General features: G+C 35.1%; 1 protein-coding gene across 1 annotated transcript in view; it reads left to right on the top strand.

Moving 5' to 3' along the window:
- The window catches only part of Kifap3 (kinesin associated protein 3), a 120,907-nt gene that overhangs the window by 79,724 nt on the left and 15,781 nt on the right, over nucleotides 1-25,402 (top strand). The window contains exons 18-19 of the mRNA XM_028758817.1: nucleotides 9,930-10,119; nucleotides 14,100-14,199. Of these exons, the coding sequence (XP_028614650.1) occupies nucleotides 9,930-10,119; nucleotides 14,100-14,199 (290 nt within the window). The remainder of the gene's footprint in view (nucleotides 1-9,929; nucleotides 10,120-14,099; nucleotides 14,200-25,402) is intronic.

Genomic DNA, 25,402 nt, shown 5'->3' on the forward strand with positions numbered 1-25,402 from the left:
TCTCTCTCTGTCTCTCTCTCTCTCTCTCTCTCTCTCTCTCTCTCTCTCTCTCTCTCTCTGTCTCTGTCTCTTCCCCACACCCCCACGCTGCTTTTTGTCTGCATATGTACAACTGTCCTGTTGTGTCCTGTTGTGCCTGGTAGTTGTCCACAATCTCTGGTTCTTACCAGTCCTCTTGTCCCTCTTAATGATGTGAAGCAGCAAGCCATCTTTGTGTGTGTGTGTGTGTGTGTGTGTGTGTGTGTGTGTGTGTGTGTTAAAGACTCTGATCTTGTCATTATTATTAAATTATTTTATTTATTTTTTATTCCAAAAGTTGCCCCCTTCTCAGTCCCCCCTCCCCAAGTTCTTCACCCCACCCCACCTCTGAGTGGGTGCTCCCCCACCCACCTACCCACCAACCTTCCACCTCAACTTCACCAGCATCCTTCTTCCCTGGGGCATCAAGTTTCCACAGGATTAAGAGCATCCTCTCCCATTGAGGCCAAACAAGGCAGTCCTCTGCTACACGTGTCCTGGGCCACAGACCAGCTCATGTATGCTCCCTAGTTTTTGGCCTAGTCTCTGTGAGCTCTGAGGGGTCTGGGTTAGTTGGCACTGTTGTTCTTCCTATGTGGTTGCAATCCTCTTCAGTTCCTTCAGTCCTTTCTCTAAGTCTTCCATATTGGTCTCTGACCTCAATCCAATGGTTAGCTGTATCTGTATTTGTCTCAATTAGTTGCTGTCCTCTCTGAGGACAGCCATACCAGGTTCCTGTCTGCACACACAATGTGGCCTTAGTAATAGTGTCAGGATTTGGTGTGCGCACATGGGATGAATCCCAAGTTGGGCCAATCACTGGGTGGCCTTTTTTTCAGTCTTGTGGCAAGCCAGCCATCTTAATGTATTGTTCTACCTACACAAAAGCTGCCAGTCTTCCATTTTTTGAGTCACTATTAGTGATCACAATAGAGGATGCAGTTGTCCATCCGAAATCAGTTTCAGGAATAAAAGGAGTTTGGTGTTATTTGAAGCAAGAGAAACATTGACTGTGAACAGCAAAGTGGTAAAGCTCTAAATAAGACGTCAAGGAGCAGTGTAAAATTGATGGCTAAATAGTTCATTTTGTAAGGACTTTGTTAGAAATGCACCTATGATAGGTGTGGATGACCTTTTAAGATGCTTTTCACTGCTGGATTTGGTTTCCTATAATAACTATGATATCATAATTTGAAAATTAACAATATAGATAAAACCTTTATAGCTAAAGGTCATTTAAAAAAAAATATTTCCCACTCAAGACATATAATGTGGAATAACAGTAACAGAACCTAAGGACTGAATGCCATAGGAAAACATGTCATCTTCAGTAAGGTATTTAATCCCCCAATTTTGCAAATACTCTTACCATGATGATTTACTTAATATAGTTGGGCCAGAGGCCTAAACTCACTAATTGAAACAGATGTGTTTCTTTTGGTTCTTTGTGAACCAAAGAGGGTTGTATGCACTGCATATTGCAGTATCACTGGGGGTACCAGTAGGTTGTTGCTGTGACCAAGATTGCTTGTGGCTTAGAGAGGCTTGGAATGGTGCCAGTGCAGAGAAGAGCAGGGAGCCCTTATGAGAGAACTGGCTACCTGAACTTCTAAGGTTTTGATTCAGTGGAGCATCGCCTTTTCTCCGTGGGCCTTGGAAGTCATGAAAGGAAGAGAACTTTCACACCTGTGTACAGAGCTTCTAAAACCCAGTTACACTTGTGCCCTTAGTATTTCTCAGTTTCCTGTGAGATATTTGAGAACCTTAAAAATTCCTCTCAAACTGGCAAACACATTCCCCTTCAGACATGGCTGTGTGGTCACTCATGTAAAGCATGTTATCTGTATACATAGTGTGTGGGAGACACTATAACTATGGAGCTGAGGAACACAGAGTCCTTGAAAATCAAAGTTTACAGCCTAGATTCCAGAGAACCCTAGGATCCGTAATCTAAACACATGAGCTAGTCATCTAGAACTGTAATGTGACATGGCCCTCAGTAGATATTCTGTGCCAACTACATAGCACTTACAAGAGAAGGGATTGGATACAATCCCATGTCTTTTGTCTTTCTAACCACCAGTGTTCTGGCATGTCTTGCATATTAACACATTTGAGTGACTAAGATTTTGAATGGTAGTTCTTTCTTTTTCAGTAACTAATTATGATCATGGACAAAATGAATGTATTTAATAATCAAATTAATACCAGGTCTAGTATTTTAATTTGGGAAAGTAAGGTATTATAAGTAGAGAAAATTTTATATTATATAGGGCTAACCTATTTAAATGAGATAAACTAATAAAGGTACAAGTTGTCTTTTTATACATTACAGTCTTTTTATACATTAATTATTAACCTTCCTCACAAGGATTTCCAAGAAAACCTTGATCACACAGAAAAGCTGGTTTGTTTAATAATCTTGCAACCAAGGAGAATACTTTAAATGTATCTATCAATACTTATGTTACAGAGAAAAATGTATTGGGTTAGGATTTGAAATCAAGCTTTCAAAAGCAGAGGATGGTTAAGAATTGAATAAAATGAGTAGTTAACTTTTAAAAATCTCGTTGCATACATGTGCTTGTATGTACTGCATGTGCATGTATACATACATGTGAATGTGTGCTGTGTGCATATGTATGTATCTGTGTGTGTGTGTGTGTGTGTGTTTCACCTTATTTTTGTTAGGATATTTTTGTTCACTGGACCACATGCCACACTAGCCTAGCTAGCCCTTGAGCTTCTGGTTATTGTCCTGTGTCTACCAGCCACCTTGCTTATGGGAACACTGGGAGTACAGAGGCATGCAGTGGCAGCCAGCTTTATGCTGGTTCTACAAATCTGAAGTGGATTCTCACACTGGAGGAATAAGCCCTTTACCCACCAAGGCATCTCTCCAGCCTAGCTCTCACTTTTAATTGTGGGTGTAGACACAGCACAGAGATTTTTAAAATGAATTGTTGATAGAACTTTAAAATCATCTTGCCAAACAGCTAGAGCTGGCTCCTGTTTTATAGACATAATAAAATTTAATTTATCAGTATGAGTATATTTTAAAATTTTTTTCTTAATTCTATAAAATGAAATTATACTTAATGCCATGTTTGTTTGGCCTTCTTTTGTCGTTCATTTTTGTACCACATAGAATTTAGGATCCTTTTCCAGCTTATTAGAAATTAAACAAAAGAAAATACATATTCATGAATGTTTTTGTATATTTTCTTTACTGATTCTTATATGTCTTGCTTTATTTTGACCACAGTTGGACTTGAAACTCAAACAAAGCATAAAAAAAGAAAATTCATGATTACTTAATTAAATAAATTTCATATAGTTATATATTTTACTATAAGGTCTAACGTGGCATACTTAAAATTCTATTTGTACAGGTTAGACTCCTCATTACTTTTTAAAAAGTTTGTCTGAGGAGAGAATCATACCTAAAGGTCTGCTTTAAAGTCTTCCCAGTTGAGACTATGTAAAGGTCCACACTAGGAACAGTCGTGTTGAGAAAGAGACAGTATATACATAAAAGCCAACAACTTTATTAAATGTATGTTTATTAGAAATATAAACATATGTGTATTTTTGAGAAAATATTTTTAAGCTATAAAAAGCCTCACTTTTTGGAGCTTCTTAGCCTTAAAAAACTAGACTATTTTAGACTTATCTTAATTTAGTATAAAAAATTTTATTAAATAAACCATATAACAGTCTCAATTAGGAGTCTGCCAGATTAAAGAAGGGAAAAAATCTGTTTTCCATCAATTGTTCCAGGACACAAAGCAGATCTGTGTAGCTCTGTGTTATCCTAGAGTGTGTTAATCAGATACAAGGTGTGACGGAAGCCAATGACAAGAGTTTCCCTGATGATGCCCAGACGCTGATAATAGGCTGGGTGAGCCTTCACAACGTTTCAGTGGTTAAACAGTAAGCAGAGTGATGTAGAACTTCAAAAGGGATGGCACATTCCATGTAAAATCAAACCATAAGTCTTTCATGACACGTCAGAGTTTATGGAACCTGAGTGCCTAAGATCTTAATGTCAGAAGCTGAGAAGAGGGAAAAATAAAGGACAAAACATGTTTTTCTTTAAATACAGGATAGAATCAAAACTTAAAGACAGAGCCCAGCAACGCATGCCTCATGAAAAGCGTTCAGCAGTGAGAAGTGTCTCCCTGTAGGAGTGCCACAAAGGCCGATGGAGTTGGAGATGTCCTAGCTGGGATGGAACTGCTTGACTTCTCACAGCTGTTTCCTGGTGTGGGCTGGACACTGGGCATGTGAGAGCATTAGGAATCCCAGAGGGATGCCATAGGGAATTGATATTAATATGTTGAATTTGTTAATTTTTAACTCTACATATTTGGATTTTCTGTATCCATTCTTTGATTGAGGGACATCTGGGTTGTTTCCAGCTTGTGGCTATTACAAACAATGCTGCTTTAGCATGGTGGAGCACATGTCCTTGTGGTATGGTGGGGCATCTTTTGGGTATAAGCCTAAGAGTGGTATAGCTAGTAGAAATATTTCCAATTATCTGAGGAACCACCAGATTAATTTCCAGAGTGGTTGTACCAGTTTGCAATCCCACCAGCAATAGTGTAGTGTTCCTCTTTCTCCGCATCCTTGACAGCATGTGCTGTTACTTGAATTTTTGATCTTGGCCATTCTCATTGGTATGAGGTGGAATCTCAGGGTCATTTTGATTTGCATTTCTCTGATGAGTAAGGACTTTGAACATTTTCCTAAGTGCTTCTCAACCAGTTGAGATTCTTCTGTTGTGAATTCTCTGTTTAGCTCTGTACCCCATTTTTTTTAATTGAGTTATTTGGGCTTTTGGAGGTTGACTTCTTGAGTTCTTTATATATTTTGTGCATTAGTCCTCTGTTGGATGTAAGATTATATAATGGAATCAGATGTCCCACGACAGAAGAATGGATACAGAAAATGTGGTTCATTTACAAATGGAATACTACTCAGCTATTAAAAATGATTACATCATGAATTTTTTAGTTCTTTTTAATAAAAAGTCAGTTTTAACTCTTTTGCCAAATGAAACAAGCCACTAATCAACTATTATTTTTTTAATGATGCACTCATTTATAAAAAATAAAAGATCAGAAACACTTAGTTCTGACATTTCATGTGAAACTAATAGGATTTCTAGTTCTATAAGGTGTATTTTTGGGCTGTAGGTAATTTGTGACTAACTCATCTTTAGGGAAAGCCATAGGGAATTGATATTAATATGATATTAATATTAATAAGCAAAGTTATCCTTTCTCTGTAATGGTCTGTAGTTAGACCTTTGTGAATTATCAGCCTTCTAATATATTATCTTCTTGTAAATAACCTTAGTTCATTGCAGAATAGAAAACCTGATAGACCTAAACAGTTTTCTCTTGAGACCATATACAGTCATATACTAAACAGGTTCAAGGTTATATTTAGTTAGTATTTTGACTAATTACATAGAATCTGTCCCCAATACCTATGTTATCGCTTAGTACTTTTTTACACTTTGGAAAAACAAGTTGAGCTACCCAGATCTGTAGCTAGTAAAACTTCTCCATGCACATTATTTTTAAGCTGCCTCCCTAGTACTCTTGTCCCAAGTATAGCTATATCAGAAAGGACATAAGAATAAAATATGATTTAATGTACTTGCCAGACTTAACATCACTTAATCAATAATTCAACTCATTTACAAAATCTTAGAGCTGACAGTTGATCCTGTGAGTCGTTTTCTATGTTCACTTTCAAAATAGACTGGACTGTCCAGTGGCCTGAGAAATGTCTCTGTATCCCATCTAATTGCTTCCCTCTTCTCCAAGACGGTTACAGTTCTGCCATAAACCTCACCAGCTTTATCCCAAGGCAAATTACCTCAGTGTTCTAGGCCTCGTATTTTGCATATGCAAAACAGGAACAATTAAAGGACCTACTTCAGAGTGTCCTCCTGTGAGTCACTCATGACGTATTACAGCAGTGTCAGACATGTACTAAGTGTCCTCAGAATAGATTTCTGTTTTTCATTTCATTTATGCAGACACTCTGTGTAATCAATGAATAGATGAGTATGTAAATTGCCTTCACTTCTAATTATTGTAACCAAAAAGCTTAGCATTCGGATTTACTGTTGATATATAAGTACAGATTCTAATATAGATATAACAGGGGATAAAGACCACTTTCTAAGAATGTTAAAATTCTGTCAGATGAATAATAAATGTTTATTATTTCAAAAGTAAAAAAATAATACTTAATGTTTATGAATAGCTCTTAATTTTACATAAATTACATCAGGAAACATATTGACACTATTAGAATTGTCAATGGATATCTATTAGAAAAGAAGGGAAGGGACTGAAGAGACGGTTAAGAGCACTGGCTGCTTTTGCCCAGGGTGCAATTCCCAGCACCCACATTGTGGCTAATAACCAACTATAACTCCAGTTCCAGGGGATCTGATCCTCTTTCTTGACACCCAGAAGCACCAGGGTCAGATATGCTACACTTACACACGTGAGGCAAGCCATCATCTTTATTAAAAAAAAAAAAAAGGTCTAAAGACTTATTTAAAAAGAGAAGGAAAGCCTAATATTTGATAATAAAACTGCCACTCGCAATATTGTCATCAAAAGTGCATCATCTTGACCATTTTTATTTGAAAGCAAATGTTACATATTTTTTCAAATAAATTCATCAAATTTTATTTTCATATCAAATAAAACACAGTAGTTTTTACAGAATTTGTTAGCCAATAAGTCAGAGAAAAAAATGAATTTAAGCCCTGACATTGTTGCTTGTTCAATAACAGTACATGACATATATTTCCAAGTAAATGTGTTTATTAGCAGAGATAGTAATGGCTTCTAAACTGTTGTTAACATATATGGTAAAAATTGTGACTTTTAGGTTTAAAACAGTAAGCAAAGGCTCTTTATAGGAATTATAGATGAGAACGAGCACAAGAAGGCTCAAGGAAGAATCACTGGCCGGCTCTAGTGAATGCCATTGTGGAGAAGTTAGCTTTAGAAATCCAGCCTGTAATTCAGGAGAACAGAAACTTCAAGACACATTGATCACATGGTAGCTAGATAGATGAACATATAATAGAAAATCAATAGATAGACACATGAATATGCAAATATGAAGATAGATAATAGAGAAATGGATGGAAGATTTCCTGAAAGTCACTTTCAGTTTTTCTACCAATCAACTAGCAATAAGGAACACATTGAATTTTCAGATTTTAGTATTATTTTAGTTTTACACATATTGTCATGATTGCATGTATCAAAAGAGTCCATAGAATATAAATGGGTACTTATCATGGACACTTAGAACAACATGTAATGAATATCTAGGTCACACAATATGAGATAAAGTTGAGAAATATAACCAAATTATGCACGAATTGAAAATATATTGTTGACTTACCAAGGTTAAAGAGGCAAGAGAGGAGAACATTTTTTTATGCTCTAGTTAGTTCTTAGAAATTCTTTAGGCAAACATAAACAGAAGGAACGAGCTAGAAGGGTCAGAAGCCAGGCATGTCATAAATCTCTTAAGGTTTCATAGGAAAGCAGAGAAGAACTAACGGCATCAGTGTCTAAGGGACCATTCCCAGTGCACTGCAGATTGTTGACTTAGTTGCTCAGAACAACAATTGGCTTGTTAGGGTGTCAGATAACTGTCAAATCTGCTGGTTGTATTTATAGCATATTCTGCATCTCAAGTCAACCTTCATCAAAAAGGCATAAAAAGGAAGTTATATGTACATTTTATTGAAAGCTCCGAAGGTGATTTCAGTAGTAATTCACTGACCGACAATACATATTTTTAAATGTACAATATGAAAGACCCAATTTGACACTTTTAAGAGATTAATTGACAGACTAAAGCTCAAAATTGAATAAGTCAATTTTAATCAGAGATAATGGTAATATATTTATTATAAAGTTTCCGAGGTGTTTTTTGCTTGTTTTTTTTTCCCCCAACACAGGGTTTCTCTGTAGCCTTGGCTGTCCTGGGACTCATTCTTGTAGACCAGACTGGTCTACTATTCACCTGCCTCTGCTTCCCATATTCTGAGATTAAAGGCATGTGCCACCACCTCTGGCTTTCAGATTTATTCTTATATTCTGTTAGTGATTTTGTATTTGAATGTCACCTTGGTCTTCAAAGTTCTGTGCCTTTGATCAAGTGTCTCTTTACTTCACCTCTTACTTCTTATGGCCAATGTGACAGTACCATTGCATGGAACCCCAAACTCCTTTCTAGTGAGTTTTAACCAAATGTATTGAAAACTAAGATAGAGGAAACTAGAAGCTGTGGCATTCAAATGAGAAGCCGCTTTTTGAGTACCATTTTTGTCACATTTCTCCTGCCCACTATTCAAATTAATTTGCCCATCAGAAATAGCCTTAAAACACTTAAAATAGATTTATCATGTTTCCTACAGTTTCATTAACAAATAAGATCCAAAAGAAATGAGGTTTAATATATGAAGGCATATGCATTGCCAAGATAATAACCAATGGAAACATCCTAACTGCCCATCAGCTACTGAGTAGATAAAAAAACATTTAAAATGAAATTGTTTGCAGTTGCAATGGAAGGACCTGGATATCACTGTGATAAGTGAGTTAAGCAGACACAGAACAGCATGATCTCAGCCATGAGGAATATAAATATTTTACCTCATAGAAGTTGAAAGTGAAAGGAAGTACAGGGTTTAGGGAGTTCAGAAAAGGCGTGGTCACTGGGTATTGAGTTAGGATAGAACAGGTCTCCATGAGCTGGTGTGTGATAGAATGACTGCATAACTATAATGTGCTGTGTATCTCAAAAACTAGAAGAACAGAAGTCAAATATCTTTGCTATAAAAAAGAGATAAGTGAGTTATATGTGTTGGCTTATACCTATAACTGTACAACTCAGAATACATAATATTATATATAAATGTAGATAGATAGATAGATAGATAGATAGATAGATAGATAGATAGAAGTTCAAGGCTAACTTGGTCTACCTAAAGGTACTCCAGGACCTAGAACCAAAAAAAAATTAAAAATAAAAATAAAATTAGAGAAATGTTTGAGGAAATATATATGTGGAACTTCATCAAAGAATTATATAATATATGACTGTATCAAAACATCACATACTACCCCAGAAATGCATATATAATTTTCTATATCTCAGCAAGAAAATAAATTTAAAAAGAAATAGCTACAACATGTGAAACAAATAGCAACATTAAGTTCTTTGATAAGCTGTTATCAGTTGCCAATATGTACTTCATATTTCTTTAACCAGGAACTTTCTCTGCATCAAGTATTACAAACATCAGCCAGTGAATAGACCATGGTCGCTTCTCAGAAACTTATAGCCCAACCAGATGAATGTTAAAGAATTATAGCTAATTTCATGGCTAGAGTGAAATTAAATTCAACTGTGCTATTTATATATATTTTGAAGTGAACCTTGTCATCAGTTAAAAACAGTATTTTAGAGGTGTTTACCTCCCTTAATATCTGAACTAAAAGGTCATGCTAATCACTGTCATGATTTCCACAAATAGTAATGGCCATAGACCTCACTGGAGGTAGAGTCAGATTCTTCACCTAAGTTCTGACAAGAGAACCCATTTAAATGTGACTTTGTGACATTTGGACTTGTAGCACATGTCCATGCCATTTGTGATTAGTAATCTATTTGGCCACTTGTTTGCCATATACTCCAAGTTCTTTATGGCTGAGTCACACTTCTGGTCAGGTATTTTTAGATGTTCTCCCTGAACCTAGTGAAAGCCCTCAAGATTCTCTCCTCATGGCAAAGTATTACTGAGCACCAGCAAGTGGACGTACAGAGTGACACTCTCTCTTTGTTTGTGATAGGAGTATGATGAAGAGTGGGCAAAGAAAATTCAGAGTGAGAAGTTTCGCTGGCATAACTCTCAGTGGTTGGAGATGGTGGAGAGTCGTCAGATGGATGAGAGCGAGCAGTACTTGTATGGTGACGATCGGATTGAGCCATACATCCACGAAGGGGACATTCTTGAAAGGCCTGACCTTTTCTACAGTTCAGGTAAGGTGACGAACAAAGCAAACATATGCTCCCTTTGTGTGCCATAAAAAGGGATTTCATTTCCTCATCATGCACACTCCCAAGCTCTAAGCACACTTTTAGTATCTAAGTGGTCTTCTGTTAATAATTTCATGTAATAGCAACTATACACACCAAACAAAACTAGTAACATTATTTTATTCCAAGTTAGTCTTTGGCGTGATTTCCATTTAAAGTATATGTAGCCAGGACAGTCAACAGCTGCTAGACGCTTTCTACTGTGTAGGTTAAACAAATGTCTTCAGGATTTCTGAATTCAAGTCAGCACTGTGATACTCTTTGTTCTGTGTTCTACATCTATTACCTATATAACTTTTAAATTTTATTTCTTTTTTCTATTTAATATGAGCAGTTTAATACTACCATGGTGTTGTAATAATTCTAAATTGTTAAACTGTGTTTGGTGATTATCAGAAAGATGTAGAGCTTTCCCTTCTAAACTGTACTTTTAAGATTAGAGTCAGTGTTATTCAAATGCTGTGTTTATTATAACACTGTTGAGCATGGCTGCTCCCAGGGATGAGTTTGCCACAAAGATGATAAAGTTTCACATATTTTGCTTTTAACATTTTTACACCATCGTCAATACTATCAATAGTCAATTGAAATCATTTATAGTTGAAGAGACTAAAGAGAAGATTTCCAATGAAGCCCTGTGGGAGACTCAAAATAAAAGTATTAGGCTGAAGGATATCTTGGGGGTAGGGAGCTTTCCTAACATGCACAAGGTGTGGCTTCAATCCTGTTACCAAAGAAAAATGAAAAAGAATTAAAGTAGTTATAACTAATTTATGACAGTTTGTGGTGAATGATCAGTAATTGGATGATAATATAATTTGGCATTATATCTGATCATTGATAATTAATATCATATTAATCAGTAATACTGTTCACATATTTTATTTATGTGTCTCACAAATATATACTGTAAATTTTTAACCTATGTATTATATATCATTTTATATTTAACATATGCATCTGAATTCCAAAACAGTTAAGCTCCAGTATGCAGATGGAAAAGCTTCCTTCCTATCCAAATTCTACAGTAGTCATGAAGTACTGCTCCATTCCAGCCAGATGGTGTAGGACATTAGTTTCAGCCCACCAGAGTTTCTGAGTTTAATAGCATGTGACTTTTCCTTACATATTCAGAATTCATGAAGGAAAATAATGCAGAATATATATGATACTTTTGTTCCCAGGAATCATGATATTCTTAGAATCAAGTTTCTTGCTTTGAAGATTGATAGCTGCTTTGTCAGCATCAATCAATTCTAAGTATGTGCAAGACAACTACTATTCACAGGATCTTCAACTTTGGTTTTTAACATAGTTAACATTTCAGAACACATATTTAAGTTATACCACATTTCTAAAATTATTTAAATCAGTGTCTTAGAATGAAAATTGTAAATATCTTTATGAGAAACTTTATAAATTAATCATGATATCATTAGTTTTGGTGATATATATATTGTTTATTATCATAAAAGGATATATGTCTGTCTATATGTATGTATCTTATAAACTGAAAATTTAGAAATAGTGATCATTGATAGAAAAATAACTTTTCAATAAATGAAGAGTGAATATCATCCCTAGACATCCTTTTGTTTTTTGCATACCGACATCCTGGCAGCAGATGATGAGCCTTTAACAGTGCAGGCTTTATGCTGTGCATTTGGCGATATTGACTCCTACAGGCAGGTTCTCAATACTTTTGATTTCGTGGATGTTTACCATTTCCTTCCATGAAGTCCAAGAATTAGATGAACCTCTGTGCCATTTCTTGATATATCTCACGAAAATGTCAACCCCTTTAATTATGCGCAGTTACGTTTCAGAAACATCAGGGAATTTGGGGGGGGTTGTCTTAAATATAGGATTAATATCACTTTGGTATTTTACTTTATTCTGTAATTGGTAGGTTTCTCAAACTCTCATCCTGAGTTATTTGGTTTTAATTTTGCAGAATTTCTGAGTATTTTAATTTAACCTTGTTAACATTAGCCAGATGTTGACAAAATACTAAATACAAAATTTAGTTTCTCTTTATCTTCTTAGCTTCTTTCCTGTCCTGTCGTGTCTTAGAATTATTATCCATGATTCCGTTTTCTATCTTCTCAGTGTTTACCTGGTATTGAATTTATAGAATATTTCATTCCTAGCAGACAAAAAATCAAAACCAAATATTACTTTGACTTTTTAGATTTTAGTTGAAGTTCAACTATTTTAAACTTAGTAAAATAATATTAGTACCATTGTATACAGTAACAATTCAATTATTAAATAATAGCCCAAGACATTAATAAATGGTTTATGCCAAGTAACTAGTATGGAAATTTTATGAAAATACAAAGCACTATGTTTAAACTTTTGCTAACTATACTATTTAGATTTACCATTTAAACAATTTTGAGTATGCTTTTATTTCAAACAACTTTCATACATATGTTTATTTATGTATTTGTATGTCATGGCATATGTCTAGAAGCCAAAGAACAACCTGCCTGAATTGGCTTTCTTTCACCATGTCCATTCCTTATATCAAACTCAGGTCCTGAGGCCTGGCAGCAATGCCTTCATCCATAGAGCCATCTCACACAAACAAATGTTGTCATTTAAGTCCTACTGATATTTGAAGACTCAAATCATTTATACCTTTGATACCACCTCTTCCCAAGCAGGGTCGTCTAGTCCTTATTAATAGTAATTCCTCCATATTTTACAGTGTTAATACTCCCGTTACATATGTCTACTATTGTGTAATATGTGTAAATACATTATTTTCTATATCCAGAAAGAAATTCTTTCAAAAGGAATAATGTGTATTTATTGTGTATATTTCTGGATCACACTATGTACAAAATAATCATTTGGTGACTAAATAATTTGCCAGTTGTTTGTCATGTTTCTATTAGTCTGGTCAGTATGACTGGCCAGTATTTATGTCTGGATTCAGTAATCCAGCACAGGAAACTCAAAGTCCTCAAATCCATGCAAATAGTTCATCAGAAGGCATATACTAAAGGGTTTGTTTTAGACTTAGAACATCCCTGAAGCCATAATACATATCTCTTAGTGTCCAGTAATTGTTATTCTTCTACATCTCCCTACAAATAGCAGCCTGTTTCGAATCTTGGGAAAGCAGAGAAAAGTAATACAACTCTTAAATCATTTTTTTAAAAACAGACAGACTTAGAGGGATAAATACTTAAAGCACAAACAGAGCTCTCAAACCACATAGCAGTGTAGAGCTCTTCAGGGACTCACGTGCATCTGACAGCATGATGGCATAGCTAAGTCATAATTAATAACAAATGGAGAGCAAGTTTTCAGAAAATATGTCCATCTTGTAGAGCACCCGTTTGAGACCACAGGATGTATAAAGTATTTTATATAAAGAAAATTGATAACAAGTTTGTGTGTTTTAATGTTTACCATTTAAATTGTCAAATGGTTTTTATTAACAAACTAATTTTCATATATTCCGAGTTGTGATATATAAATGAAGCTATCTGAATATAAAATGAGAAACATGCTGAAGTATTGCTCTCTACCAGCACTGTGGCGTCCCACGCCTCCTCTGCCTTTACTTGTGTTAGCCTGAACCGTCACTCTTCTCCCTCCCACACCTGATGCCTTTCTCTTCTTTGTGTCTTTTCTTGTCCACAGTTCTGTAATTACCTGCAGGGCTGTCCGTCTAGTTTCTGATTGCACTGGCATTGTCTAGCACTCAGTGACTGCTGTATTGTCATGATAAATCTTACTGACCACTTGTGTATGTGTAGCCTCCGATGCATACTCCAGGGATAACAGCATGACCTTCTGACATTTTTATTTCCAGACTCAACAGGTTTCTAATGTGTTGCTCAATAAGGTAATTTTTATTTTACTCCCTTTAAATGTGTTTCACTAATCACTGCTTTGGCTCTTTGTAGATGGACTGATTACCTCTGAAGGAGCGATAAGTCCGGACTTCTTCAATGATTTTCACCTCCAGAATGGAGATGTGGTTGGGCAGCACTCATTTCCTGGCAGGTAAGCAATGTTCCAAGAAAGAACTCAGGAGTGGCATCTCCTTTGTTTTTTAAAAGCTGGAGTTTTCTTCAGTCTGCCATTTCTCTGCCTTTGTCATTACAAGGAGGGTAATTTTCATTCAGGAAAATGCTCATTTTTTTAGTTAATGTATTAAAAGGTAATGTTTCATTGCTTTAGAAAATGTTATTTGAAAAAGACAATAGTTTTCAATTCAATGAATACAGATTATTTCCCAGTGTATCCAAAACAAATACACGAGCATGTGGCATATGGTTTAACAACATTCATATACCGCCTTGTTGAAAAGTTCCTATTTTGATTAGTAGAAGACTTTTATAATTATAGGATTGGCAGTAAGCAAAATTTATACGGAAAATAGTATCTCACAAGCTAGGATTGTTTTATAGTTGTAACAGAGTTGACTGTAGCAGCATCCAGCTTCATTACTAATTCTTACAGATTGTTTAAACTGTTGCCAAAAAGTATAGAAAGAGTTTTTCCTCCTTGTGCTTTCATTCCAGCTGACCATTAGAATTTCACACTGAACTATTAACTGAATATGTAGAATCTTATTTTCCCTAAAGTATTTTTCATTTAAATTACTGATTTAGCTTCTATTTTTAAAATCCTATTTTTAGTAACATAAGCTATATTTATTTATCTGTAAAATATTTTTCATACAATATATTTGATCATATTTTTTCTATACCAACTTCATATTTTCCCACACTCTAAAAAAAGCAAAAGTTAAAAGAACAAATAAAAACTCAATAAGACAAAAAATAATAAAATGAAATAAAATACACACACACACACACACACACAAAATATGACTGTTTTGTGTAGGCCAACTACCCCTATGTTTGGGGACTTCCATGGAGGTTGGCTGATATATCTGTTGACACTACATTAGAGAAAACTATTTTTCCTTTCCCAGCAGGTATTACTTCCAAATAGCTTCTTGCTTGAGAACTGAACTTTGTAATTGACCCTTTCTCCATGCTGGGTTTTGTCTGGTATAGAGCTGTGCAGGTCTTGTGTATACTGTCATGGTTTCTGTGGGTTCATATGTGCATCAGGCCCTGTCGTCTTTGTACAGTGCTATTTCCTTGGAGTTATTCATCACCTCTGACTCTGACAGTCTTTCTGCCTCTTCTTCCAAGAAGATCCCTAATCCTTGACAGGAGGACTTTGATAATCACTTTCCATTGAGGGTGAATTGCTCTGTACGTTGTCCAGTTGTGAGTTTCTGTGTTAATTACCATCTATTGCAAGAAAAAGTTTCTTTGAAAGGGTTGAGTGGTGTACTAATCGTTATCTTTAGGGGTCTTTTTATTGCTGTATTTCTTTAGCATAATAATCATGGTAGGTTTTCTCCTAGGGACTATGAACTATCAATTCCCAGGTTCTTGGCCACTTTATCAATGTCAAGTATGAGTTCCAGCTCATGGATGGTCTTTGAATCTAATTAAAAAAAAAAAAAGTGGCCGTAACTCCTATATCACTTGTGCCTCTAGTACACCAGTATGGCTTGCAGGAAGTTTGCTATTGAAGGTTGCAGTATTTGTAGCTAAGTAACATTGAAGATTACTTTTCTTCTCAAGTAATTTGCAAGGTATTTTCTAGCACCATGAATGCTAGTCAGTAGGGGTGAAGTGTCTAGTTAGACATGAGCTCATTTCTCCATGATCAATGACATAGTGGTGTCTTATGCAATACCATCTCACTTTGAGGTTGTAGAGGATAACCAAAAGCAAAAGTCTAAATCTATTTAGGTGATGCATTCGTCACCTTTTTCTGACCAGTGTTATCTCAGTGATCAATTGAAATAAACTTGATACAATTATAATTATGATAGTTGATGTAAATATTATTGACCATCTATTATATAATCTATTTTACAAATACCTTTCTTTTTAAAATTGTACTCTAAATTTTTAAAGCAAGTATTGTATCTGTTTTACAGATAAAGAAACCACAGCTAATTGAAATATCCAATAGAGGTGACCTAATATTCATGGGTACACTGCATAGAAATACTACCTCTATACATAAATTCAAAGCAAAGCTTTCTTTAAATTATGCTTATACTTCCTCTTATCTAAATGATATATTCAAGAAATGTAAAGTTTGGTCTTCTGTAGTGGCCTCTCAATGACAATACAAGAAATCATTTCATCAATATGCTAGTATGGTTGAGATACTAAGAAATCCCTTGCCTCAAGACATAAAAGCTAACCATCACTAAATACTAAAAAAATGACTTTGATTTTTTTCTGAAGCATCTGGCATTCCAGTTATATTTAATTAGAGTCTGTATAATTATTACACATAACTAATGTGACAATTCACAGTACAAGTGTTTTCTGTAAAATTAAAAATGAAAGTTGATTTGGGTATATGATCTTATGACAAAAAGTGCTTATCACTTATAAACCTAATTGTTCTGCCATCGTAATTGTTCTTTCTTTTCTGGTTCACGATAAGTATCGTCCTATAGATGGTCCCAGTCTAAATACAGCAGACTGCTACAGCTCTTGCCTTACTTCCCTAATAAGACCTACATTTATTTTGGTGTAATTCAGTGACTTCAAATAAGGTAAACATTTTGGTTAACATTGAATATGTAGTCAGGAGTGTGGGACATTTGTATGACCCCAGCCTTCCAGAATATAAGACAGGAAGGTCCAAGGTCAACCAGGGTCATATGGTGAGACTGTCTCAAAATGTTCCAATAATGAGAATAATTGAATATATAAGTCAGCAAATCTTGAGACCAATTCAACAAAGTTTAACATTTTTAATTATAGTTTACAAAACAACATAGTTTTATTGAGAGATATTTAGTGATAATGTTTCATATTTTAAAATTTCAATATTTTGCTTTGCTTTTTATTTCTATTAAATTTTCGTACCTGGGAAAATCCATATAGAACTTCTTTATTGAAAACTACTGTGATATATTCTTTTATAAAGTAAAGAAACTACCTTAATATTTTTACCCTTGAAAATGAACCAAAGGCTCCTTTAAAAACAAAAGAGTAATATACTTACTGTAATTATTTTGATTTGAGACTTGCTTATCCTTTAAAAAAACTTTCTCCAAAATAATATTTTCTTTAAGAACTTTATATAAGCTTTAAATCCTGTAAGCATATTGCTTCTTCTTTTTATTTGTAGAAGCATAATTTACTGTTAATTTCTTTGAATTTTTGTAGCTAACAAACTAAATGAAAAAGGATACTCAAATGTGTCAGCAGAGATGTGGTTTACAGCAGAGGCGGGGTTTCTGATAGGCCTTTTTGCACCTTCTGTTGCAATTATTATTCTGGAATAATTCTTAGTTAAATAAGCTTATTCTTAATTTACTTTTTCAATTACTCAGGTAGTTTTTGTTATTTAAGATTCTCTTTTTTTAAGTGAAGATTTTTATTTATTCTTTGAAAACTCTCATACATACATAAACTGTGTTTGAATTGTTACCTCCCATTTCCTTCCTACAGCTCCTCCAAGATAAGATTCTCCTTTGACAGTAGAAAATCATGAATCTTCAGTTGTTGTATTTATTTTAATTCTGGAAATACTTAAACATATTAAATTTCTATAATTATTCACACATTTTGTCATGATGATCTAGCTATGTGATGTTCCCAATTTGAGATCTTAAACTACAAGCTAGCTCTCAGTTTCTGATATCTAGGAGATAAACCTTAAAGCTCAATAAATAACATCAACTCAAAATGCTGATTATGAAAAGTTCCATTTTATTAACTGACTTTAAATAATATACGAATATATTTCCATAAATGTCCATTGACTAACCTGAAATTGTTGTCTTCTAACTCTCACCTCTCCTGGGGTTAAAAAGACAAAGAACTTAGGCTATGAACAAATAGTATTCTCATTGGATTTAAAGTCTGACAAGCCTGGTTACCCCTAGAGGGGTGAAGTGTGGACTCTGGAGCCTCTCCCTAAGTCAGGGAGATACCCAGATGACCTGCCAGCTCTTCCCTACTTCCTTAGCATGGTCTTGATAACTAAGCCTTGCAAAGTTATCTAGGGAAGAAGAATAAATAATTAATGTAGAAACAGTAACGATGTCTCATCACCACTGTTTTAGTGATTGACGGTGGCGTGTGTAACAGAGCATGAGACAAGTACAGCAGTGGGACGTGCCACCGCCACTCAGCTTCCCTGGCTTTCAGGCTTTATTATCGGAACATTTCAATTTGAGTAAATTCGTGAAAAGTAGTTGATCCCGGGTGCCTGCTAGGTAAAGAATAAATTACTAATTTCTATAACATGTTTTTTTTAATTGTTAAGATTTTTCTCTCTTTTTTCAAATGCTATTTAATAATTAAAAGATAATTGAATTAAAATCTGAGAAACTAAGTCAAATTGAAAGAAGTGTTAAGACCTAATCTATATCGTTGATTTTCTTAAAGCCCAAGTCAAAGGTGCTTCTAGTCTGAGGGTCTGCATTTCTGTAATATGGTGAGTCAGTTTAATTGGAAACAGTGAAAGCTGTTAAACTCATCTATCTCATTCTACAAGAGAGACTGGACGTTTGATAAAATAGATACTGGCAGTTGGACAGCAAATCCTTGGCTTTAGACACGTGTCACTATTGGTTTGAACCTCTTGGCGCCAGGATTTCCCGACATTTAGAGCTAATGCAAAATGCATTAGGGCTCCAAGGCATTAGCTCTGAGGTTGCCAATCACAGTGTCAGATGTAAATCTCCCCAGCTCTGACCGGGCTTGGGGTGAGGTGGAACTTGGTATTGAAGCTAATTAAAAATAATGGGAGCAAGGCAAGGTTTGGGGTTTTTTTTAATGTTATGTACTATGTATTCATGCCATATTTTTGGACCTTTTTTTATTATAACTCTTACTTTTCAAGACTAACAAGAACCTCATGTTAAGAGTATTCTTAAACTGCTTCCAGCTTTTACAAATCAGTTTTTGTTGCAGTAAAAATGGTCCATTTTCCTTTTATAGGAATCCAATTTTCATAAACTAGGGAGAAAAAAAAACACAGTCTGCTTCGGTTTCCTTGGGGCTTTGAAAAATATTTTTCAGAGAGCCTGGCGCTCTTTGTGGTTGATAGAATGATGTCATCACCGACCATCTTAGTGAGGTCAAAGTGAACTGGGCTCACACATGACCTTTTCTCTGCTTCATATGCCTTCATTTTCTGTGTGTGTTAGTTATAACTTTTTGTTTTCTTTCTTAGAGTATTTTACTATTATTTGTTTGGTGCTTAAACTTAAGTATTATGCATATATGCCTCTCATTGTAGCCTCTACCTTGTGAACCATTAAATGACAGCTGAAATACAGTTGATCAGTCCCAAGATCATACTGAAGTAACAAATTATTTCTCTAAATGAAAGAATACTTTATACTAATTTTAACTATAAATTACGCTTCCATATTGATTGTACCTGCTGTGGCATGCCTGTGGAGATCAGAGGGAAAACTGCAGGAATCAGTTCTTTTCTTTCATCGTGGGCTCCACGTATTAAACGCAGGTTGTCAGGCCTGCTAGGAAAGCATCTTTATACTAAGTTGCCTTATCTGCCTCTTAATTTTTCAAGTACTGTCTTTCCTAACACTAGGATTCTATGTATACAAATAAGATTTACTTCTTTCACTGTAAGGCTACCTTGTGCTCCTCCATCTGAACCCTAGCTTACCAGGTTTAAGACAAGGCCATTATCAAACAATATATAATCTTAAAAAATAAAATAACTCATTCAATGTCCTATATATTTAATGCACTGCTAAACTTCTATACACTAAGTTCTTGACATGGTTGTATTGTGGGTCCCAAAAAGTTCTTAGTTCTGGATGTTTGCAGGCATGTTTAAAAGGACCACTTGTAGGTTTAAATTGATGTTTTAAAGCCTCGATTAAAAGAAATATAGAAGATGAGGTGGAGAAATGGCTCAGCAGTTAAGAGCACCAGCCACTTGTTTAGAGGACAAACAAGACAGCTCCAGTAACTCCAGTTCCTAGGGATTTGATGATCGTTTCTGACCCCGTGAGCACCAGGCACACACATTGCACACACAGACCCAGGTAAACATCCATATATACAAATGAGAAGATAATTTTTAAAAAGCAGTTTCTTTATAAATATATATGTATGGTTATCAAGACTGTGACAGCAAGGTTGAGTAGCAGGATAGTATCCCATTTACTTTAAAAATTGCTTTGTTTTAGACATGATGCTTCTACCTGAAAATATACAAATCTATGCAAACTTTTATAATATATTAAAATTTAATTATGAATATTCAGTTATCTAAATGATTTTTTTAACTTATGTAAAAAACATCTCAAACCTAGTAGTAAATGCTGTCCAGGCCTAAATCAGAGGAATAATTTTAAGCTCTTTCTAGTTTTGTGAGTATTGATAGAGTAGAAATACGTCACAAAATTTCTTAAAATTAATAATCTCATTCATAAGCTATATGACAAAGGAAATTATGCCTAAGGTAGTGAAGTGATCATTCTGCTTGTAAACTTGTCAGATACTAAAAGCTGCTGAGCATGAATGGCAGTAACTACAAGGCGTTAACCTTGTGTAAAGTAATGCAATTGTTTTTACATTATGAGACTTAGGTGAAATAATACTATGAGAAATTTTATTTTTCTTCTGGATATTACCAATTGCATTTCTCAAGGTAAAATATTCCTAGGATCCCTTAAAATTTTTTCAAGAATACAATGTTTAAGATGTTTTAAAAATCTAAGTCTAAGTACACCAAGGCTAATAACTCAAATGTCTCTGACCCTCATACTGCATACGTCTCATCTGACCCATGTATGTGAGGTGCAGAGTGAAAATAGAAATTAAGGGTCAGAGATTTTTAGGGAACCAACTGGAACTGGGCAGTAATAAATCCTGAAGCCCTTAAGCTTGTTACGAGGAGCAGCCTTTGTTCCACGTGGTTACTGCATCCAGATGACAAGGAGATACATTAATCCTGGTGACCTCAGTTTGGGGAAGTTGAGAGAAAATGTTTTTAAAGGGGAGATGTAGCATTCACTTCGTAGCAGGACAAATCATAACCCTATTTTGCTTTAATACATTTGTACATGTTTTCTTGCAAATTGGTATTTGACATTTACTTGAAGGCAAGCTGCAAAGAGTTTATTAATGCATTAAGTAATCGGTTCATTACCTTAAATTCTCTCTAAAGATTAAATCCAGTTGTATTAAGATGACAGTGAAAGAATGAGATTGTCTCAGTGTCAGAGAGTGAATGCCTTGTGCAAGTCACTTCTTCAGCTACCAGTGCTGCTCTGGAGCCTGTTACATACAGCCCTGTGAATGCTGCATTTGTCTTAAGTGTCGTTTTTATTTGGACTTTGTAGAGAGAGCTTCTTTCTAGAAGTGAAAAGGCCTCCCTCCACTGCTTGGACACTAATTATTTGCATTTCCCATGGAAAATTGAATTAGATTTTATTAGTAAATTGGGGCTATAACCTTTAAGGCTAGATTTTATTAGATTATTAAGGCTAGATTTATTAGATCTGCATTAGCAAACTGTAAACTTTACTAAAAAATAGAAATACAAGCCAAAAATCACTGGAACCTTGGGAGGATGCCTTACCCTAGAGAGGTCGCGGTGCTTACTTGGAAAGGTGTTTTCAGTTATCTATTTTCCTTTACAAATTTAGAAGCAAGAGGAGCTTGGCAGTGGACCTGCCCTCACTGGGGCAGTGCCGTTTCTATCTGGTGGTCAGAGCAAATCTTTTGGATGTGTACTAGCTGTGTATAAAGCCCAAAGATTTTCTCAAAGGAAACGACATTACTGAGACTTTATTAAGACTTTCATTTAGGAGGAAAAAAATACTGGTATAACTGAATCTCAAGTAAAATAATAGAACTGAATCCTATAAAAATGTTAACACATTGACTGTGCACAGCCCTTTGTTTAAAGACGTGACATGGGTGTTAACTCTGGCTTGGCTGGGAAATTGAACACATCCCCACCATTTAAGAGTGATTATCTAGTGGTAAAGCTCGTATGGTCTTCCAAGTATACTGGTCACATTTTTGTTCCCTGTATAGATACAGCAATTGAGAGTGGATTTAGTCAGGTGTGTTGGTGCATATCTATATGCCCAGAATTCAGGAAGCTGAGGCAGGAGAATATCAAGCCAGGCCAGCCTAGGTAATCATGATATTCTTTTTCAAAATAAAACAATTGCAAATATAAATTAAAAGAATAGTCTAAAGCTTTTAAGCATAGGTATGTGCTTATAGGAGATGTTTGCTATCATCAAAAGTAGATTTTTTACTACAATGCAAATTACTATTTCAAATGCTTTCCTATTCATATTTTAAATAAAATAACAAGTACTATTCCCTTTAAAATGAGAGAGATAGAGCAGTCCATTTAGTTCTTGAGTCCGTTTTGTTAGTCTTAGTCTTTAACTGGAGAGTACTGTGTAATTTAAGGTTGAGTTATTCTTTCTAGTTCTCTCTGTTTGGATGTGGCCTAACTGTTATGAATAGTTATTAAGTTTTCTTATATTGAAAGCATTAAACAACATTTTTCTTTGATACCAAGCTGTAGGCCTTTAAATGTAATATTAATTGTCTTTTTCCCCATATTGTCCATAGTCACTTGTGATATCCTTTACAGATAGCTTACTAATCAGATAAAAGCCATGTGGACTGTGTAGCTGATTTTCATTTAGTTTGAATAGGAATTGTACAGGTTGTATGTCAGTCACAAAAGTAAATCCATATCCCCAAGTTAAATGTAAGCGTGAAATACTAACTTATAATGAATGAGGAAGGAGTGTAACAGTGAAGGCCTGCTTTAATGAGCTCAGTGACTGTGCTCAGTTTTAACTACATGACGTTCCTTGTTGTGTTGGAGTGGGGAGTTAGTCTATAAACCTTCTTGTAGAAGTATCTAAGACAAAAACAAGGAAATATAATGTTCTAAACTCAGCCAGCCCAAACCACTTGAGCTGCTATGACAGCTCATAAAACTGAGAGTAGTTTTTAACTGGGCTCTGTTTTACATTGCCAGAGTGAATTTTCCTTGCAGGAAGTAGCCAGAGGGTTTATTTAGTTTCCAGCCCGTGGCTTTGATCTTGCTGTACTGTCACATCTCGGGTTACATAGCCCTTTTTCACTGCAGTAAATCTGCAACAGTTAATGAGAATAAAATTTCCTCCTCCTTACTGATCGCATGCTGCTAAACGCCAAGCCACAGCCAGCTGCCTATTTGTACAGTTTCAGCAGGGTGTATGAAGACAGTGCGACCAGTTTAATCTTGTTGTCTTTGTAATTCAGTTTATTAGTTTTTCTTCCTTTTCAAGTGACCTAGTTTTTACCAAGCCACATGGTCACAAGACCAAAACTGAAAGAAAGTTTTAGAAAGTGAGTAATACTAAGAGCTGTTCCAGGGGTGGTGGAGCAGAGCAGTGGCGGGCTTGGTGTGTTATGATGAAATTGGTCACTGACAGGCTTAAACAACCAGAACCTCTCTGTCTCCTTTGGTTAAGTTATATACTTAGTGTGGACATAAACTGATGCTTCATTAGCTTAATGAGTAAGAACGTTATAATTCCATTGCACTAAGGAAATTTCGAGGTTTTCAGAAATCTTCCATTTCCACATTATAAGAGCTACTCTTAAAACAAAAATAACATTATTAAACCCACTCAGCCATTTTATCAAGTGAATAAAATTTTATCTCTGTACTACAATTATTCAGTAAATTTATTAAATTTATTGTTCACTTGTTTTTTACCTTTTCTATTGACTTGTTATGATTGGCAGTTAGAACTTAGCAAGTTGTCTGAAATTTACCTCAGATGACAATTTTGAATGATAGCTAAAATAAACACATTTTATTATGTGTTCTTATAGACCATATATAAAAATATGGATATTATTAAGTAAAATAAAAAATTTAAATCAGTTTTGTCATTTCTCACCACTTAAGTCACAGTTACTGTTATAACAATCATATTGCATAGAATGAATCATTTCTCATAAAAATGAGAACATTGGAATGAGACAGTGTGTAATGCCCATTCACTGAGGGTGTAATGCCCATTCACTGATTCAGCTGATCGTAAAAACAATGCTTAAAAGCAGATGGAGAATATTTCTGAGTTAGAGACCATCCAATCAGATCTCTTAGAAATAGAAGATCTGCTTTTTAGAAAATGCTAACTGTTGGCTGCTGCATTTTAGAAAGAGGGTAGTTGGCCAGCAGAGTGGCTCAGTGGGTAGATGCAGTTGACACCACGCCTCAGAACCTATGCTGGATCCTGAAATCCACATGGTGGCATGAGAGAACTCTTCAGTGTTCTCTGACCTCCTCATGCATGCCATGGCATATGCACACATGTTTACACACACACACACACACACTTTTTTTTTTAAGAAAGAAGACTACAGAGGAAGAGTGAGTGAAGTTTTAAAAAGAAGTATAGTACTTACTGTCTGTGGCCTCTTTAGAAGGTTCTAGGCACAATATAGAAATGTTGAACTTTGAGCTATGGCTTACCACCTTCTAATTATTGCTTTCAAACATGCCTAAGATCTTGTTAAGTTATTCTAGAATTTATGTTGATATTGTCTTTTGCAACTTCAGCCCAGACAAAATTCTGGTTTTAAAAGTCCACAGAACATTTCAACACAAAGTAAACATTTTAAAAATATTTTTGTAGCTCTTTAAAAAAGGAAAAATACATCTTAATCAAATGAAATTGCTCAAAAGAGCTCATGTTTGTGTAACTTGAACAGTCCAATGCAGGTTCAATGACATCACTGCAAAGCACTAGAAACCATACTGGTGTTGACGCCTGGCCATGGTAATCTTTATTCTGACTGGAGTGTTTGAACGGTTATCCCATTAATGATTTCCAATCTGTCTGTTACCTCACATGATCATTAGTAATGAAGATTAGCATTTACTAACCCACATGCAGCGAAGGCTTAGGAAGCAGAGTGCTAATTTCTTTGATTACTGCTCTTGTGAGTTTACTGTTCACAACTGAATACAGCCATTGTTTAAATTCATGCAGAATAGAGCTTTCCAGAGACTCATACTTTTTTCTTTCTTCCTTTCTTTCTTTCTTTCTTTCTTTCTTTCTTTCTTTCTTTCTTTCTTTCTTCCTTCCTTCCTTCCTTCCTTCCTTCCTTCCTTTCTCTTCTTTCTT

Source organism: Grammomys surdaster, unplaced genomic scaffold (assembly GCF_004785775.1).
Source record: "Grammomys surdaster isolate TR1022 unplaced genomic scaffold, NIH_TR_1.0 130, whole genome shotgun sequence".
In the NCBI taxonomy this organism is placed as follows: Eukaryota; Metazoa; Chordata; class Mammalia; order Rodentia; family Muridae; genus Grammomys; species Grammomys surdaster.